This window comes from Meleagris gallopavo, chromosome 6 (assembly GCF_905368555.1).
Source record: "Meleagris gallopavo chromosome 6, MGAL_WU_HG_1.1, whole genome shotgun sequence".
Taxonomy (NCBI): Eukaryota; Metazoa; Chordata; class Aves; order Galliformes; family Phasianidae; genus Meleagris; species Meleagris gallopavo.
The window spans coordinates 27,173,380-27,192,503 of record NC_139409.1 but is presented as its reverse complement, the minus strand read 5'-3'; the positions used below and the strand labels follow the sequence as shown (position 1 = coordinate 27,192,503).

At 35.6% G+C, this 19,124-nt stretch overlaps 1 protein-coding gene across 3 annotated transcripts in view; it reads left to right on the top strand.

The window, feature by feature from the left end:
• DGKB (diacylglycerol kinase beta) overlaps positions 1-19,124 on the top strand; it is a 339,795-nt gene that overhangs the window by 252,864 nt on the left and 67,807 nt on the right. For all 3 annotated transcript variants that reach the window (XM_085226116.1, XM_085226115.1, XM_010712729.4), the window contains exon 22: positions 5,229-5,424. In XM_085226116.1, the coding sequence (XP_085082242.1) occupies positions 5,229-5,424 (196 nt within the window). The remainder of the gene's footprint in view (positions 1-5,228; positions 5,425-19,124) is intronic.

Sequence of the window (19,124 nt, the reverse complement as noted above, 5' to 3'; positions counted from 1 at the left end):
GGAGCAAGAGTGCAGAGTGTCTGAATCCAACAAGGCAATTCAGTGCACATCTTTTCGACCCTATATTCCAAAATATTATTTTTATCATGTCTATTTGTGGTGTAGCCCTGAACACTGGAAACTGAACACCATCAAAGTTCAGTTTGATGATTAGTGAAGTCTTAATACAGTAGACAAGGTCAAGAGGTGAAATATAACATTAAAAATCAATAGGGAGTGTGGCTAGGTCAGATGGAAAAATGAAAGACTGTTGGAGGGAGTGAGAGCTGCTGCAGGATTAAAATAAAAAAAAATACTTATTATTTCTAGATCCCAACTTTTTATAACCTTTAAAACTCAGTTCCCTAAAATTGTACTTACTTTCCTGAATAAAGGTTAAAGAATATATATTTTTTTGAATTGCTCCCCTTCATTAAATAGCTTTTCCCTCTGCACGAGAGGTCATTGTTCCATTATACATTGAACAGTAACTGTAAAGACACAGGATTGTTACAGACAAAATAGGAATTTAAAATAATGTGCCACTACTACTTTGATGGATGATAGAATAATTGGCTATATTACATAAGCTGTTTGGGGGGGCTGATATTTATAAGTACATGAAAATTGTGAAATGAGTGCACATGGAAACCTAATAATTTAAGTTAAATAATGGAATTTTGTCTTAAGAAGATTGTGATGCTTTTACCGACAGTAATGAGAAACTGCTCATGTCATTGGAGTATTTGTATATTAGTATGAAGCGCTTGGAGAGGTATGGTAAGAGTATGAGTGTCAAGTCCAAGCCTACTGAAGGACACAGTCTGAAATGACGTGAAGGGACCATGGATCACGTGGTAGAACAGTAGCAAATACTGAGACTGAAACTGCAAGGCCTGTGGTGCCAGATTTTTCTGTTAGGCTGTTATTTTCTTTATAAAAGTGAAATGTTTTACACATGCTTCCTTAAAATTAAAAAATAAAAATATATTATTTCCTAGACAATGCTTCACAAATTTGAGTTTAAGTATAGGTAGCCTATAAATATTTATAAAGATTTGATTAATTATTGGAATTAGTGCTTACCTTGTTTGTTTTATTTTGAATATATTGCATGTTAAACATGTCCTTTAGGTAAATAATAATTTTGTTGGCTTTCCCAAGAAAATATTTTCTATTCAGCAAAAATCTTATATAGTCTGATACAATCTTCTTAAAACATCTTATTGTAACCATTAAAATGTAAACATCCCAAAGTAAACAAATACTCATAAAACTTCATGATTATTACTAATTCATATTAGTAACGCTGTTATTACCAATAAAATATTACGTTGTCAGTGTATAAAATGTTTGTTAATATCCACCTTCTCGATCGTGGCCATTCTCATTTTTCAAACAAAATCATGGAATTACTCAGGTTGGAAAAGACCTTGAAGATCATCAAGTCCAACCACGACCTAACTATACTATCCTAACTAACAACCTCCACTAAATCATGTCCCTGAGCACCACATCCAAACGGTTTTTAAACATATCCAGGGATGGTGACTCAACCACCTTCCTGTGGAGCCTATTCCAGTGCTTAGCCACCCTTCCCGTAAAGAATTTTTGCCTGATATCCAACTTAAACTTGCCCTGCCACAACTTGAGGCCATTTCCTATTGTCCTGTCACCAGTGAGAAGAGACCAACTCCACTCTCTCTGCAATCACCTTTCAGATATTGGAAGAGAGCAATAAGGTCTCCCCTCAGCCTTCTTCCCCAGACTAAACAGCCTACATTTTCCTACTATTAGGAGCAAAAATCGTATAGTATCCAAAATGTTTGCACAAGAATTGGTAGGAGGTAGTTATTTACAGTTATTGGTATGAGTAAATTACATTTAAGTGAACGGTATGTGTCTCATTTGTATGTTATAAAATTTTGAGAGTTGTGCTGTTTTCATCTGTTTGTTTTGGTGCGTTGTTTTTCTCCCCTTGCCTGGGGATGTTACTACAAATGAGACCTTGGTGCATGATAACTCATTTCGATCTGAATAAAATGCACAAAGAAGGCATTTGCTCTACAGCCAAATTCTAAATGAACAAAACCCATGAAGATTAAGGATCTGTATCTCTAAGCTGGGAGAAAACTATCAAATATTCTGTGAGCGAATATTTGTTCTACCACGTATTTGATTTCTAACAAAATTGAGCTTGGCTTTCCTGATGTACAATCATTTCTTTTAAGTTCTGTATTTTTCTTCTGTTTGAGATAGAGAACACAATTTTAAACTCAGTACAGTAAATTCTGTGCTTAGGATACATGGTAACCTAGGAAAGTATATGCATTACCCAAAATAAGAGATGCTTTTAGTTTCTAAATTGGGATCCAAAATTTCAGAATAAGATAATGATGTTTTTTTGGCTCATACACTATATTTCCACATTAAAAAAAAAAAAAAAAAAAAAAAAAAAAAAGTAAGAAAAGTGATGTGTAAAGGATATTTAATGAGATTAGCCATACATCTATTGTAAGTGGGTACATACCTGCTGTAAGACCACTGTGCGAGCAGAGAAGCCTGCATATATCACCTGGTGTTAATAGGTGGGTGAAGGGTAAAATAGTTATGTAGCCTTGCATAATATTGCACTTGGTTACAACGAACATTTTCTCAGCATAAGAATGATCTGGACATTTTTGATGTAATAAATGAAGTGTAGAAGATGATGCCAGAGTAGGGACTGAAGCCAGGAAAGAAAATTAAAAGAAAAAAAGAATAGGAACACTAATGTTTATTTCTAATCTGAGTAGGCATGCTCTGTATTTTATTTTTAGCAGTATCATTGCATTATTTGAAATAATATTGTTGATAATTATGATGATAATAAAAGGAGCGGAGCACATTGAGTTTTGTTGTAGTAGTATATGAATGTGTTAAGACAATGCAGAGCTACCTGTAGTGCAAACTTCTTGCCAGTGTGTGAACAAAAGAAATCCTCCTTTTGCTAATACAGAAAGTTCCCCGTCACTGTGGGATTCGGAGGCCTACTCAAATAATTGTCTTAGTGTACTACCTGCTGTGTTCTATATTGAGTGAAAATGGAAGCCAGACTCTACACCATCCTATTTCACAATTCTTCTTTTATTTAAATAATTCCAGTCAGTTTAGGGGACGCCAGACCTTTATAAATTAACAGCAGGGAAATACCAAAGGTGTCAGATTGCATATTTATCATCTTTCTCGTGTAATACTTAAATATGTATTAAGAAGTGACTGACATAAATTAGGCAGATTTCAGAAGCCACAGGCCGTGGCTTGTAGAGGACCCCCTTCTGCTTGACATTTCATCCTTGTCAAAGATCAAATTATTTTAATTTAGGCTGCAAATTATAAGGAATGAAGACTTCTTTGTGGGAATTCCCTGTGGTAATCTGACTTTTGTTGTTACTGCTGCTTGTCAGTGTGCAAAAGATATAATATGCATGCAAATAAGGTTAAAAAATATGTACTATCTAATTATCCAGCCAGTACATTCCACTTGAAGACAGTGGGAGGCCTGACACACAGTATGTGTTTGATTCATTGAGGCCTGCAGGGTATTTACACAAGATTACTTTTAATTATGAAATTAATATCTGTTTATCTAGAATGTATAGGAGTAAGTGAGAGTATACATGAGCAGAATTTTTAGTAAAATAAATGATCTCAATATTTAATACGTATAAAATATTGGTAGAAGAAAACTCCGTGAATTTACTTCCAAAATAATGGTGAAGATTTACGCTATCTTTATTGTCAGAAAAATGTAATTCAAAAGTTATACTTTAACTTATAGTTGTTGCCATAACTGCCAGATTATTTCCAGGTACGTCTTTTCACATTAAAGGTTTCCTTCTATGCATGTAATCCACAGGTGTGAAATTTAATTCTTGAAGACCAAATATGAAATGGAAACCTTAATGTCAAAATGGCTCACTCTTCAGATTTACAATGTTGTTAGAAAGATTAGGAAGATGTAGAGTATGTGTTATAATACAGTTTAGTTTTGTGATCTGAGAAAATTTCAGGGTAAATGAATAATTTTGCACAGTTATTTTTGAGTTCTACTTTCTGTTTCTTCAAAGCTTTGATAATGGTTTAGATAAATGGAGAGGAAAAAGTGCCAGTGACCCACAGAGCAGCAAGCTGCATAATATCAGTGGACTGTTACTGAAGCATGGCTAATTATTTTTCCAGTTTTCTTCCTGATTATTATGTATTGGAATTACAAAATAAGAGCCTTAATCAATTTTGAGTGCATGGCTGAACCCCTACTGGCTTGCAGAACATTGCAGGAGTAGGATTGTTTCCAGGATACTTTATTTTACACAATAAGGTGTGTGTAGCTCATAAGGATATCTTTGTGCTCTAACAAACATGAGGAACAAAGCTAATCGACCTTTAGCTGAGATGCAAGTTATGTACTGATCCTGGGACCTTTGCTTGGTTCAGTGAATTAGTAAGTAGAACTGGATGCTATACCTTCCATGCACAGGTTCAACTGTGGTTGGTCCCATATTCCAGAATAGTACTCTTTTGTCTAAATGTTCAGGAAATACCGAAAAACCTCAATGAGCATTCCAAAGATGGACACGTTTTCCTTTGGCATTGATATATATTTCAGAGAACTAGTGTAACTACTGCTGATGGAGGTCCTGGGTTGAGAGATGTAGTACCTGGATCAACATTTTGTTACTCTTACTATGGGTTAGCTCTACACTAATGTACTGGTTGTGCCTTTGTATTGAAACTAATATCTGTGTGGTGTTCTGTGCTCTCAGGGCCTGCTTGGACCTTGTATGCAGGGAACAGTTATTGCTGTAGTAAGTTTTGCAGTGTAGATTTTTGTCTGCTAATAGCTGGAATGTAGCTACAGTTGTATTTCAATTAGGTCAATGTATAGGTATCAGGTAACAAGATGGCTGTACGAAGTAGTCTCATACTTAATCAAGCAATCAGGGGTTGAATAGGAGCCATGATTTTCCTGCTCAGTGAGGATCTGTCCTTATCTAATACACCTAACGCATCCTTTACAAATGTAAATATATTTTAGGTATAAACATTGAATAAACCATTAACACTGATGAATTGCTGAAGAAGAATGTCTGATTGATAGAACATCATGATTTTTCTTTCTCTTTTACTGCTCTTTTTCTCTCTCTTCTTTTTTCTTCTCCCTCCCCCTTGCCCCTCTTCTTTTTTTTTTTTTTTCCCATGCTAATCAGTGTGATGGGATTCAGCTAGACTTGATCAATATTTCTCTGGAAGGAATTGCCATTCTGAACATCCCAAGCATGCATGGTGGATCAAATCTGTGGGGGGAGACAAAGAAAAGACGCAGCCATCGTCGGACAGAAAAGAAGAGATCAGATAAAAGAACCACAGTCACAGATGCCAAGGAACTGAAGTTTGTATGCCAAGGTATGCTTAAAGATTAATATTGGCCATCTAGCTCCATACAGTCAACTCAGTTGTATAATTGCCCTTGCATTGCTTCTTGTCAAGAGAAAGAATAGACAACTCTTAATTTATTTTCTTGTGCATTTAGTTTTTCTCATGTGAAGCACTGGAGCACAGGCATAAACAGAGATGCTGACATTACAATCTATAAACTTGCAAATGTGCTTTTTTAGATGGGATACTACCTGTTTAGCAGACTAAGCATACCATGTGGCACTGTTTTCTACTAGTCTAAAAGTGCCTGGATTTTTTGGGAGTCAGAAAATGCTTACTGAGCATTTTAAATGCTTATAAATATCAGCATGCATAAAACTTGGGAATAATCATGCCTTATTTCTAACAAACTGTCCTGAGGCTGTTGAAAATTACTTCATGGTAACAAGAGCAAGCTACTTCTGTGTTACCATACTGTGATGCTGTTGCAATTCTTCATTGCATATGCCATTGCTTGTTTGCATGGGTGTCATCCTTCCTTTCAGGTTTCATTACTTTCCTGGTGATTAGGAGAATTTGCTCTCTATATTTTAATATATATATATATATATGTATTATAATAATACCTTTTGAAAAACCCTTGCAGAAAATAGTAATCTGTTCTACTTCACAGAATCTGAGCACCAGGTGTTTTAACACATCATTATATGTCACAAATTGTGGTGATTTAAAAACAATGTTCTGTTCACACTGAGGGATGAACAGACCAGACTTCAAAAACTTTTTTCTTTTTTCACTCCTTCTTTACTTTTTATTCTATGGAAGTAGTATCACCTACTTCTGTGGTTCCAGCATCTTTAGACTTAATAAAATCAGGACTTTAACTGCCTGATTTTACCATGGTTCTTTTACTGGTTTTGGATATCCTATTTTCTATATTTCCTCAGAAGCAATTCTTAAATCACTAGTTATATCTTAATTAATATGCAGCGTGATTTGAATCTAGCAAGCTTACCTGGTGGCAAATGTTTGGGAATAAAGTAATTTTGGCTTTGAGTTTGCAACATGTGTGAGGACCCAAAATCTGCTGTGTGTTTTAGCAGTTTTAGGAAGTAAGTGATAGATGAGTGTGCAGTGAGGTGCACTGAGAACTGGTTGGCTGCCAGAGCTTAGAGGGTTATGATCAGTAGCACACTTTCTAGTTGGAGGCTTGTATCTAGCGGTGTTCCCCAGAGGTCAGTGCTGGGTCTGGTCTTATTTAGCATCTTCATCAGTGACCTGGATGAAGGGACAGAGTGCACCCTCAGCAAGTTTGCTGATGATACGAAGCTGTGCAGAGTGGCTAATACACAGAAGGCTGTGCTGTCATTCAGCAAGACTTGGACAGGTTGAAGAGCTGGGCAGAGAAGAGCCTTATGGTTCCTTACCTTAGGGAACATTGCAGGGAGGGCAAGTGCACTGTCCTATACGTGGGCAGGAATAACTGCATGCATTAGTACAGGTTAGGGTCTTACCTGCTGAAAAGGAGCTCTGTGCATGTTCTGGTGGACAGTGGGTTGAACATGAGCCATCAGTGTACCCCTTTGGCCAAGGAGGCCCATGGTATCCTGGGATGCATTAAAAAAATGTGGCCAGCAGGTCAATGGAAGTTTTTCTCTCCCTCTACCTGTGCTCTGGTGAAGCCACATCTGGAGTACTGTGTGCCATTCTGGGCTCCTCAGTTTAAGAAAGACTTTTCTAAAGAGAGTCCAGCAAATGGCTACAAAGATTATTAGGGGCCTGGAGCATCTCCTTGTATGAGGAAAGGCTGAGAGCTCTAGGATTGTTCAGCCTAGAGAAGAGGAAACTAAGAGGTGATCTTATCAATGCTTATAAATATCTAAGCAGAAGTTGTCAGAAGGATGCGGCCAAGCTTTTTTCACTGGTGCCCATTGACAAGACAAGGGACAGTGGGCACAAACTGGAATGTAGGATGTTCCAACCAAACACAAGAAAAACTTTTTTACTTTATGGGTGACAGAGCACTGGAATAAGCTGTCCAAAGAGGTTGTAGAGTCTCCTCTGGAGTTACTCAAAACCTGTCTAGATGCTTTTCAGTGCAACCTTCTATATAGGGAGCCTGATTTAGCAGTTGAACTAGATGATCTCCAGATATCTTTTCCAACACCTACATTATGTGATTCTGTAATTTCACATGTTCTCAGTATCTCAAAGTAACTTCCCAATATGCTCTGTCACCTGAAGTCTTACCAGCTGCTGAGTTTCTGCTGCTTCTACATATGCTTCAATCTTTGTATACTGTTCCAGTATTCAGGGGACAGAAGCAAGCTAATGGGTATTGGATTCATCAAAATACTTTCTTTTGTATTTCTTCTGAACATAATGAGATGGGACAGTTCCCCATACGATAGTAACAAAACAAATGATTATAATCTCTTTTATTGTCCTCTGTTACATACGTAGCATGATTTCAAACTAGTGACTATTTTTGGTGTCCATATTAGAGGGTGTTGCTACCCATTTCTGTTTTCCTAGACATTAAATAATAATGATAATAATATCAAAGACTTTGAAAAATATCAAAGTTATTGGAATGGCTATATTAGCTATGGAAATACTCATAATGCATCGTCAAGTCCCGTACTGTAGAAACTATGTGCTGTGGATGAAAATAGTTTGAACCAAGGCTAGTTTCAAAGCAGAGGTTGACTCCTCAGTAGACTGGAGTACCTATATCTCATCACTGACTACATGGGTGGTATTATGTTACAAGGACTGCTCCAAAGATAATGCCTCCTGTTTATTTCCAAAGAAAATACAACTGATGCAAAGAGTACAATAACACTATTTGATAGAGCAAATTCTCAGCTACAAAACATGTTTTTTTCAACATAATTACCAACATTACTAGATTCACTCAGTTGAGCTGATGAAGTCTCTTCATTTCATGCTGTGACAGCTGTGCATGGCCATTCAGAATGTGACTTGTCTTTCACATTGATTTCACCACTGCATTACCCACCACATCATTGTGCTGGCATTCACTGTTTTGTTTCCATAAAACTTCAGAAAGCACCTATAAAAATCAAGGGGTGCATTTTTTTACACATGGAGTAATTCAGTTCCGCACCTTTGTTTCATATGCAGTTCCATTTCAGACACCATTTTGTCAGACTCCCCCTCTGCTGCCATCTCTCACACAGAAACAAATGTTAATGGAGTACTGGAAAGTCCAGCCTCTACTGCCATACCACCAACATCCTTCTTTGATGTCATCAGCCAAGATATTAAAATAGGAGACATTATTTTCAGAGTGCTGATATTTTTATATTGAATTGCTAACTGGTTTTTATGTTTTCAAATTAAAACATATATGAAAATGTATTTATGTAATTAATATAAATCGTTGGAAAGAAAACCTTTTTGAGCAATAATGTACTAACTATTATTGAATTCTCTGTTAATGGAAACAAATAGTGCATTTTTTATTTTGCAGAATTACAGTCTTTTTTTTTCTAATCTAACTTTAATTTCTGATTTAATTTTGATTTCTGAATCATTTGTATTGTACAAAGTTGATGTATCAGGAAAAATAAATAGTATAACTACAGATATGTGTCAGTTCATGAAGGTAGATAATTCAGTTAGTACTTTGTAAGAGTCTGACATTTGCAGTATTTCTGTTTTTTTCTTTATTTTCTAAGTCATATATATCTATGATCTATCTGCAGTCATTTTTTAATTTTTTTTTTAGTACAGAATTTAGATAAAACTGTGAACCATCCTTGAATATTATTTGGACAGGAATTTGATTTGGATATACACAGATATTGATAAATGCCAAAAATTATTGCTCAAAAAAGATGAACATACTGCATTTAAACTAAATTATGAGTTGAGAAACATAAATGTAAATAACTATACTGTTTACTGTTAGGAAGTGACATCCAAAACATAAATTGAATCACGACAGCATCTTCCATGAAAGATATGCCACTTATGTTAAGTCTTAAGCAGCAAAATTTTCTTCTTCACAGAGACACTAAGTAAATATGTCAAGCCTTTTGTGATATGAAGAAATTAATAGAGAAATTTTCAAAAGAATAAACTTTTTGCTGAGTAGAGTAGGAGTCCTTCAGGAGGGTGTTGCTACAATTTGTTTTGCTTTCACTGTTGAACTTCAGTTAGAGCTCTGTCCTGAAATGGATTCTCTTATGAGGTTTTTGGTCTCTAAAGACTTCATTGCAAGCCATTTACATACCCTTTTTTTGCATGACTAATTTCAGTCACCTCAATGGACTCATTCTTGAAGGCAGTGTCTATGAGCTATGAATGGGTGAAAACTTTAGCCTGTAAACATTTCAGTGCAGTATTTCCTTCTTCTGTACATCATCAGGCACACTAATATTTAACAAGTCCTTAACGAGTTGATCTGTGCAGCTTGTTAAAAGAGCTGCAGTGAGCTATTGCTCAGCAACATGCCAGACCACTAGACTATTTTGAGATAATGTGCATTCATATCACAGTATCCAGGCATAAACCAAGCTTCCTGATCTGATTCAATAACTCTGTGTGGAAATCTTGGTTAATAACTGTATTTTGACTTTCTGAATGAAAATGCAAAAATTTTAGAAATAGTGAACTGTCTGTATACACATAACTTTACAGGCAAAAGCAGGGTTCATGCAGAGTTTGAAGGCCTTGTAACACTTCAAAATGTCCATATGTAGTAGAAAAGAAAAAAATACCTTTTCCATTAGTTGCTAAACTCCGTTCTACAAGAGAAGAGAAACATTTCATCCCAAATTTCCACATAGCCAGTGGATTCCTGGCACGAATTCTCAAAATAATTTGTCAGCTTTGTGGACTAGCACACTAATTGCTTTTCTGGCGATCTTTCAAAAACTACACTTTGTGCATTTGATTCCTACATGGTGTTTGTAAGTCACTAAATATTATGAACTTTGAGCTCTCTAAATATGAATTAATTACATTGAAGAAGTTAGAAACTGTATTCCAATTCAGCATACATTGTAAATTCAGTATCATGGAAGTTTGTGTCATTTATGATATGGTGCAAAGCATTTATAAGACTATAATTATGGAAAGCTATGGATAAGATAAATGGATAGAATACCTTATATTTCTTATTTTTTAAGTTTTTTAGGCAGTTTTGAGCAACTTAGTAGCACATTATCACAGAGGAAAAATAAATAAAAATAGGTAAAAAACTTGTTGAATATAGAGAAACAGTGTTGTTTAGACAGGGCATCGAAATAAAATAATTTCATTACTTGCTGCCTTGACAATCTTAACTAGGTATTTTTATGCATATATGTACATAGTTTGAAGAAAATACATAGTGTTGATATGATCCACATCTACAAATTGTAGTAATATTATAAATAATGTTGTCTGTTATTTCTGTTACTTTAAAGAAAGGAGGGAAAAGTGGCAAATTAGCGAACTGCCGTATCGAAACATATGTTCAACAATTGAGGTAATACATTTAATATTCAGAATTGGAGCAAGCAGAAATATTTCTACCCAAGAAAAAACAGTAACTAAATCAACTAAACTGCAAAGGAATTAGTTAGTAATTGCACACTGTTCTGTGCTAGGTTCAAAATTACTAGATAGCTTCCAAAGCACTTATGGTCATTTTTCAGGAAGAATCTGTACACAAACTGAGATATCTGCATTTAAAGCAAAGAAAGAGTTGGGATATTTATGCTGGAAATGCCTTGATTAGTAACATATGTAAAGGTTTATATTTCTGTAAAGGATAACAGAAAAATAACAGTGAACGCAAGAAAAAAGAAAGCACCAAACAGTAATAGGACATGTGTTGATGCATTTCTTAGGAAAAGCAAAGAGGAAGACCACTTTTTCAGATGAATCTTGACTGTGAAAGTGCTAGCTAATCAAAGAGACTGACTTCTGTTCAAAACTTCCTATTTTTGAGGAAAAAAAAAAAGTATTTGTAGTGGTAAGAAAGAGGTATGAAGAATGAAAATCTAGCATTGATGTTCTTTTCCTAATGAAAGTAGCCTAAGAAGACCTACAAGTTATCTAACACAGAGATCAGAAAGAGAGAGGAAAACAAGTTAACTTAATAAACAGTAAAATAGCTTAAATTTAGAAAGATTATGGTGGATAAACTTCAGATCCTAGATAAGATAAAATGGAAGGAGTATCCATATGTCTGTTTATGTATCTATTTAAACATGTGTAATAAAGTCAAAGCATTAAGTGTATAAGGTTTAGAAGAATCTGGTAATATTCCCACTCTACACTGCACTGGTGCAACCTCATCTTGAGTACTGAGTGCAATTTGGGGTACAAAAATGACATAAAACCATTACAGAGTGTCCAAAGGAGGGCAACAAAGATGGTGAAGGTTCTAAAAGGAAAGGCTTATGAGGAACAGTTGAGGTCGCTTGGTTTGTTCAGAGAAGAGAAGAGGAAGTTGAGGGTTAAGTGCTGTTCTCTGTTCTCTGGTGAGCAACAGGACCCAAAGGGTCCTGCAATGGGGGAGGGGGAGATTGGATGTTAGTAAAGCGTACTTTAACAGTGTGTGTTTGGGCACTATCATAGATTCACAGAATGGTTTGGGTTGGAAGGGACCTTTAAGATCATCTAGTTCCAACTCCCCTGCAATAGACAGGGACATTTCCCTCTAGACCAGGTTGCTCAGAGCCCCATCCAGCCTAGAAGAACAGGCTCCTCAAGCCCCAAGCGTTTGGACAACAGTCTCAAACATGTAATTTGATTTTTGAGTGGTCCTGTGTGGAGCCAGGAGTTGGACTCCATGATCCTTACAGGTCTTTTCCAACTTGGGATATTCTGTGATTCTATGATTATCTAAATGTTAAGTTCTATTTCTATTTCTTATTTCTTATTACTAGCGTGAAAATGTAGGAGACGTATGTATGATGAGGTACAATGTTATATGAATCCAAGATTCTTTGAGTATTTCTCTTACGTATCCAATCAATCTAGTTATATACCTGAATTTTCTTGCTTGGAAAATAACACAGGACTCTCGTACTATGAATTTGTAATTTCTTTCGTAAAAACAGAATTTTTTCATGTTTTTGGGAAAACCATTTTCTGTCCTTGATGGAAAGTAGGAAGACAGAGAAATCCCCTAAGTATAACAGTTAACTCTTCTAATTCAGATATTTCTTCAGACTTTAAGCATTTGAAATATATTCCTAAATTTGTTCAAACTGTGGGTGTGGTTTTTTTGTTTGTTATTGTTTTTCCTTTTATTTTTTTCTGTCCAAGCACGCACTATAGATATTCTGACGATCTTAAATCATAAACTGGAGCTTTATGCTAAACATCAAATTTCTTGTCTAAATTATGTGAGTGTGTGCTGTTGACAGGAAATCAAATGCCTGTAAGGTCTTGTCAAGCTTTGCATACCATTAACTTTAGTATCTAAAAATCAGCCTTGTGGTAAATAGAATCACCACAAGTATTTATTGCATACTCAAAAAAGGAGTCTAAGTTAGGTACAATACAATGCTACTTGAGGTACTTCTGTTTGTTTTAAGAGAAGTCTGAGTGATAGGCCACGTGAGACATCTCACTTCCAGCTGACTAGATGTTGAAATGAATTTCTGTAAGTATTGCATGTGGCAACAGTTAGTTAATACACGGTCCTTGGAGCAGGAATGGGAACCAGGCGCTGCTCTGCCAGAGGAGACTTGTTGAGCTGAAATGTGTTCTCTTTTCTAGATCTGGTGCTGATGTATCTCACATCTTTCATGAATGCTGTAGTCACTAATTTACTATGCAGAAAGGACCATGGCAGAGTATCTATCTTTCTGTTGTATGTGTAAGTCCTGACTGGAGGATAGCTTCCAGGTGTTGAGGACTTGAGCTGAGGAATGGCGGTTTGGGGAGTTGTATTATAGGTAATGTTGGGAAACGGAGTAGCATGCAGTGGAGTTATGAACTGCCCCTTTCTTAGACTACATTATTTTGTCATGTTTTAACAATCTGAATGGCCTGCTGAAATATTCCATTTCCTTTGCACACATATTCAGCCAGTGTGCCTCTTTTGTCAGCAGAATAACAGCAACTAGCCCCATACCAGGCATTTTACTTCATATCCCCAGAAAGAGCTGCTATCTCTTTGGGAGCAGCTGCATGGAGTAGCTCATCAGTGTACGAAGTAGTGATTATTGGCTTTGGTGAGGCTGCAGATTCAAAAGGAGCAAGGAACCTTTGCCAGTTTGCTCATGTAGAAACATCAGTTTCTGCATATCGAGGACTCACTCGTTTGTGAAAGTCAGGACATGACTGTAAGTTGTTTCTACTGGTATGGTAGTTTGTTTTTTGGTAGCTCCTCTAGGAGCTATAGAGTAGAGCACTTCACATTGTCATGTGTTACCACTAATTGGCATTATATATGTGGTAATAACAGAAAGAAAGCTCACTCTATATTTCTGCATTAACACATTTCTATTTATTTCCTTTTGCTTTAAGTGATAATTTGTGAGTTTAGATATGATATAGAAGTGAGGAAGGTGCTGAACTACTCGACATGACAAAAAGTTGGCTCTGGTAAGTGCAACTAGAAAGACTTCTCAGTACAGAGGTAATTTTCCTAACTCAGAGCTTGCATTTTAGCTGACCTCAGTGTAAGATGCTGTTCAAGTATCTTTGTACTGTTTTAGCTATTGTTGACAGCAGATCTGGCTTCTCTTTTTATGTCCACACATTTAATGCATCTGCAGATTCAGGCATCAAGAAGGTGTAAATGGCACTTTTTCCTATTTATTCAGTAAAATTGTGTATTGCAGCTATTTATTTGTAAGATCTTGGCAAAATACTTGTTTTACCATGCTGTTAAAGAGAGCAGTTCTCCTTACAGGAGCATGTGCTACTGGACTGTCACATTTTGATTATGCTGATAAAAGGAAGTCTTCTTCCCTCTCTTCCTCACAGCAGCAGAGCTTTACAATTTCTTCTTTTCTTCTATATACCTTTAATACTCAGGAGGTGCTGTATTCAAAAAAGAGCCTTGTTTGCACAAGTATTCCCATCAGCCTGGGGGATAGAGTCCATAATTCACTTTAAATCCTTTAGCAACAAGGAATTGCATTTATATTTGTGTGAAATACTGATTTTTATTGTTATAATAAAGGAGTAGGATCTTGAAAAATTGATTGATAGTCTGATTTGGCTTTATATTTATAAAGTATGTATATTTGTTTCTATGCAATGTAGATCATAGCAGAAAAACTATTTCCTTTTATTTACAAGGCAATTGAGATTGTCATTGTATTTTACCTTTAGAAGCAGAGAATGTTCATTTTCTTTCAAACGCCATTCATTGAAAGAGGATAATTATGGTTTATTTCACAGACTGCCAGAAGGAAAATGTATCTTTGAGAAGTTTCATTTCCCTTAAGTTGCTCATTTTCTATAGGAAGACAGAGCTATTAAGTAACATACTCATGACGAAGATTGATTAAAATGGCATAAAGGACTATCTTAGCTCTAAGTACAGGGATTTACACATATAACTCCTATGACTTTAAATGCAGTAGGTGAAATTAACTCTGGCTATTGTATGAAAAGAAAAAAGAAAAAGAAAAAGTAAAGTAAATTGGTTTATACAGAGATCTAGGTGAAGGTGGGAGGGATGGCATTTTAAGTACCAACCAAAAAGTAGGAAGTTACTTATTGTTTTAGGGAATACCTATAGTGTAACCTGCAAACTAAGCTAAGTTCTGTGCCAGCAGCATTAATGCAGTATTCTGGTAGGACTCTCTTTGGCTTCTAAACAGTGAAAACTTCATTTTGCTGATGTGGCCAAGCTTCTTAAAATAACGTTCAGCCAACTTCTTGGTGCAGCTCAGGCCCCTCTGCAGTGCACGATGTAGCTTCACATCTAAGAGCAGGGTTTGCCTTACATCTGCAGAAGGCTGGTCTGAAATCTTTCACAACAGATGCAATGACTAAATCTGATTTGCTGGTGTTACTCTTTAAGTCAGTACTTGTATGGCAGCCATGCAGTCTGTGAAGATGTGATAAATGATAAGAGTTGTGACATTGTATGTTTGGATATTCCATTGACATCATTTTCATTGTGGCAAAACTGATCAGTTTTCTGCAAGCTTTTTTTCTTCCATTTTTAGTACTGAAGCCTGCAAATTTGCTGATGTTTATCTATGTAAAGACTCAACTTATACTTAAAAATACATCTGGCTAGATGTAAAAGTCTGTAATAGCTTTTTTACACATGAAAAGAAAAGCCAAACCTCATCTTTTATAAATTCTGTTGTTTCTTCATTATGCTCTTTTATCTGACCTCTGCTACTTATTTTGGCAGCTCACCCAGCAGAGTGGCAGTAGCGTGGTGTGATTGGTCTACAGCTCTGTTTTCTAACATAACAGACCAGTAGTTGTTATTTAAAATTCATTATGCTATTCTTAAAATGTGAATGTTTGTACAAAATGCATCGAGACATTGCTCCTTTCTGGAGTAATTCCAGTGAAACTGTCAGTTTTATACCAAGGACTTATAACATGCCATAGCTCAGGGCAGAATTCTATATGTTCGGTATCTCTAAATGTGAATGATTAAAAAAAATAATAATAATTTTCAGAGGACAGATGTTATTGTGAGTGCGTACTTCAACAGATATATTTAACTGACACTTTAGGTTCTGTAATCACATAACTAAGTGCCTTTTCCTGTACTTTATCCATACTCTGTTTCATAATAAATATTAAAAAAAAAAAAAAAAAAAAAAAAGATTATCTATTGGATATATCTTCTACAGGTATGTATATTGATTTATTTACACATAAACCTTGAAAAATCATATTTCTCAGATATATAGCATCACTAACTCTTACTGCAGAAAGCTAAACCTATCTGAGGTCAAAAACCATCCCCCATCTTAGTTATTAAAAAAAAGCATCGTATTCTATTATGGCACTTTATTGCAGAGTTTTTCTTTAATTAACAAAGTGAAAACATCTGTTACTGTTTCAGCATACTTTGTGAGTTCCTTATCTATTTTATAATTGATGTATTTCTCTGCTTCTGAAGTTTTTCAGGTATAAATTATTTGTAAATGTTACTGTTTTTCTAGAAGCTTACAAAAAGTCAGCAATTAACTGCAACAGGTGTTTCCTTTCCTGGGGAAGGGAATGTATTTGATTATTGTAATTTAGATTCCTGTGTGAGTTAAGGAATTGGTCTGTTAAAAGCAAGGCATTGAAATTATAAAAATGAAGTAGAAAGGTTGGAAAAATTTAAGACTGTGACTGTTTTAACTCTTCCAGCTTCTCTGTACACGTGAATGTTGTGGGTGATTGCCATCCCCCCCAACAATCATAGATTTGTGCATATATGGTTTAGATTTTCAGTAATATTTTCTGTCAGACACATGTTCTTGCATCGTGACCTTTGTGCAAAAAGCTGCATCAACCACTCTGAAATACTCAATTTGTTTAATGGCAGATAAGTATTTTCTAGGAATGCCTGATAATGTATTACCCCTATTGGTTGCTTATTTAACTCTACCCAAGGTATCTAATATCTTAGATATTATCTAAGATAATCTATATTATCTATAATATCTAATATCTTAGATGCAGAAATAAAAATATTCTAACAGATTATTTTTGGCTGCTGTGGCACATAATCATGCGCTCTGATCCATTCTTGTTTCCTATTACTTTTTAATGCAAAAGGTGTTCTATTGACAGCAATTTAATTTTGAGTAACTACAGAAGAGCAAGTTTCAGTTATTACATTAGTATTACTTTGTTTTTTAAGGTAAAATATTCCAAAAGCATTTGTTATATGAAGAACCCAGTAAGACCACAGATGGGTTGTATATACACTTGTATTACTCACTGGAGATAGAAGTGGATTTTACAAGAGAAAATTATGTTTGTGTATGAGAAGTAAAGAGGATGCAGAAAAGGAAGCATATACTAAAGCAAAAAATGTCAAGTTCTGTCTGCTATATTTTCTTTTTAAAGGAAAAGCTACATTTGTTCTGTGGTTCTTTTTTCCTCACTCTGCTATAACTTGTGTTAACCATTCAAGTATACTTCAACTATAAATATACTTTGGCATCATGCAAGTATTTTACTAGTGACTAATTACATTGCAAGGAGAGATTTTTGCAGTTTTTTTTTTTCTTCATAGTTGGTGTTATAATTAATTTAAAGATTCCCCTTTTTTGCTTTTTCTCCTTCATATAAGCACCCATGATCTGCTAGGGAATATGGTATAGCAAAAGCATGAAAAGCATGGGTCCAACTATACCTACAAAAAGCACTGTGGGTTGTTTCAATCAGATGTCTACAGAGACTAAGTGTAATTCTGGTAACTTTGTGCACTTGTGCTGATGATAAGTCAAATTTGGTTGGACTGTGCCCCAGTGAACTGTTCAATTTTTACCAACTGCTTTTAAATCGTAGCCTCCCTCCTGACACTGTCAAGCATTGCCAGTAAACCACCAGGTTGTTTATAAGAGCACGTTGTAAAGTAGGCTGTATTGGAAAGCATGAGCTGCGCAACAAATTAATGGCATTGTGAGGTGCTGCCTGCTGGGGTGAAAATAAATTGTAAGAAAATGTGGAGAGACAGGTAATGGGCAGTAGCTATGCTGCACAACACTTTTCAAACTGCTTCTGACTGTGTGCCAATAGATATGGCAATAACTGTCAACAAGATTTACAATACTTTCACATTTACACAGTGAGAGTAGAAAGGTTGAAAGAGTTCTATAATTTTATTTAAAATTTAGCGCCAACTATTTCTGGACCTACTATTTCCAGGCAACATGGTTACATACACTGCTCGTCTTTCATATGTGTCAGTGGGAGAGTTTTTTGTTATCATCGGAAGTCCTTGAAATTGGATGTAAGAAAAATAGCAGTAGAGTGGGGGTATATGCTTCATTGTAAAATCTGTGTGGGTACAGATTTTGTCTTTTGTTGAATATGTTGTGATCTCTGATAGCACTAATTTGTGCTACCCATTCGTAGCTCCAGTAGGTGGTTCCTGCAAGGAAGGCATTTTCTAGTTGTGCTTTTTTCCATGATATTGAGAAGGCATAGCTTATTGTTACTGTATTGGCTTTGTGTCCCCATGGTGATGCATTCTATGCTGCAGAAATCTGCAAGAGGCAAACTGAAGAATTTTAATGGCCCATTGCACAAGAATCAGGAGTTGTCCCATTACCCTTTTCATGAGTATTCAGGTACTTGTATTTACACAAAATAACTTTTAATAGTTGTTAGTGCTGCAGAAGTGGTAAATAAGTTCTTTCCATGCTGTCAAAAAGTTTTTTCTGTGGCTTCAGCTGCTAACCAGTAAGAAAGCTATTTTAAAACATAGAAAGCTACTTTAAAACAATACTACAAATCCATAAAGCTATGGATTTATAATAAATCACAGATTATCTGTGTGTCATTATGATCATTCTCATGATCTCACACAGATCAGGTGGATGTTTTAGTCTGGATAGTTTAGTTTGGAAGGAATCTCTAAAGGTCAAACAAACCAGCTCTTTGTGCTCAGAGTAGGTCTAATTAGATTAGGTTGCTCAGGGTCTTGTCTAGTACTTGCAATCAAAAAAGTCTAAGAATTTATGATCTGAAGTTCATTTTCTAAAATCTAAAGATTTGATCCTTCAGTGCTAGGTCAGGAAGTTCTATTTTGCTTGGTGTGACCCTAATTC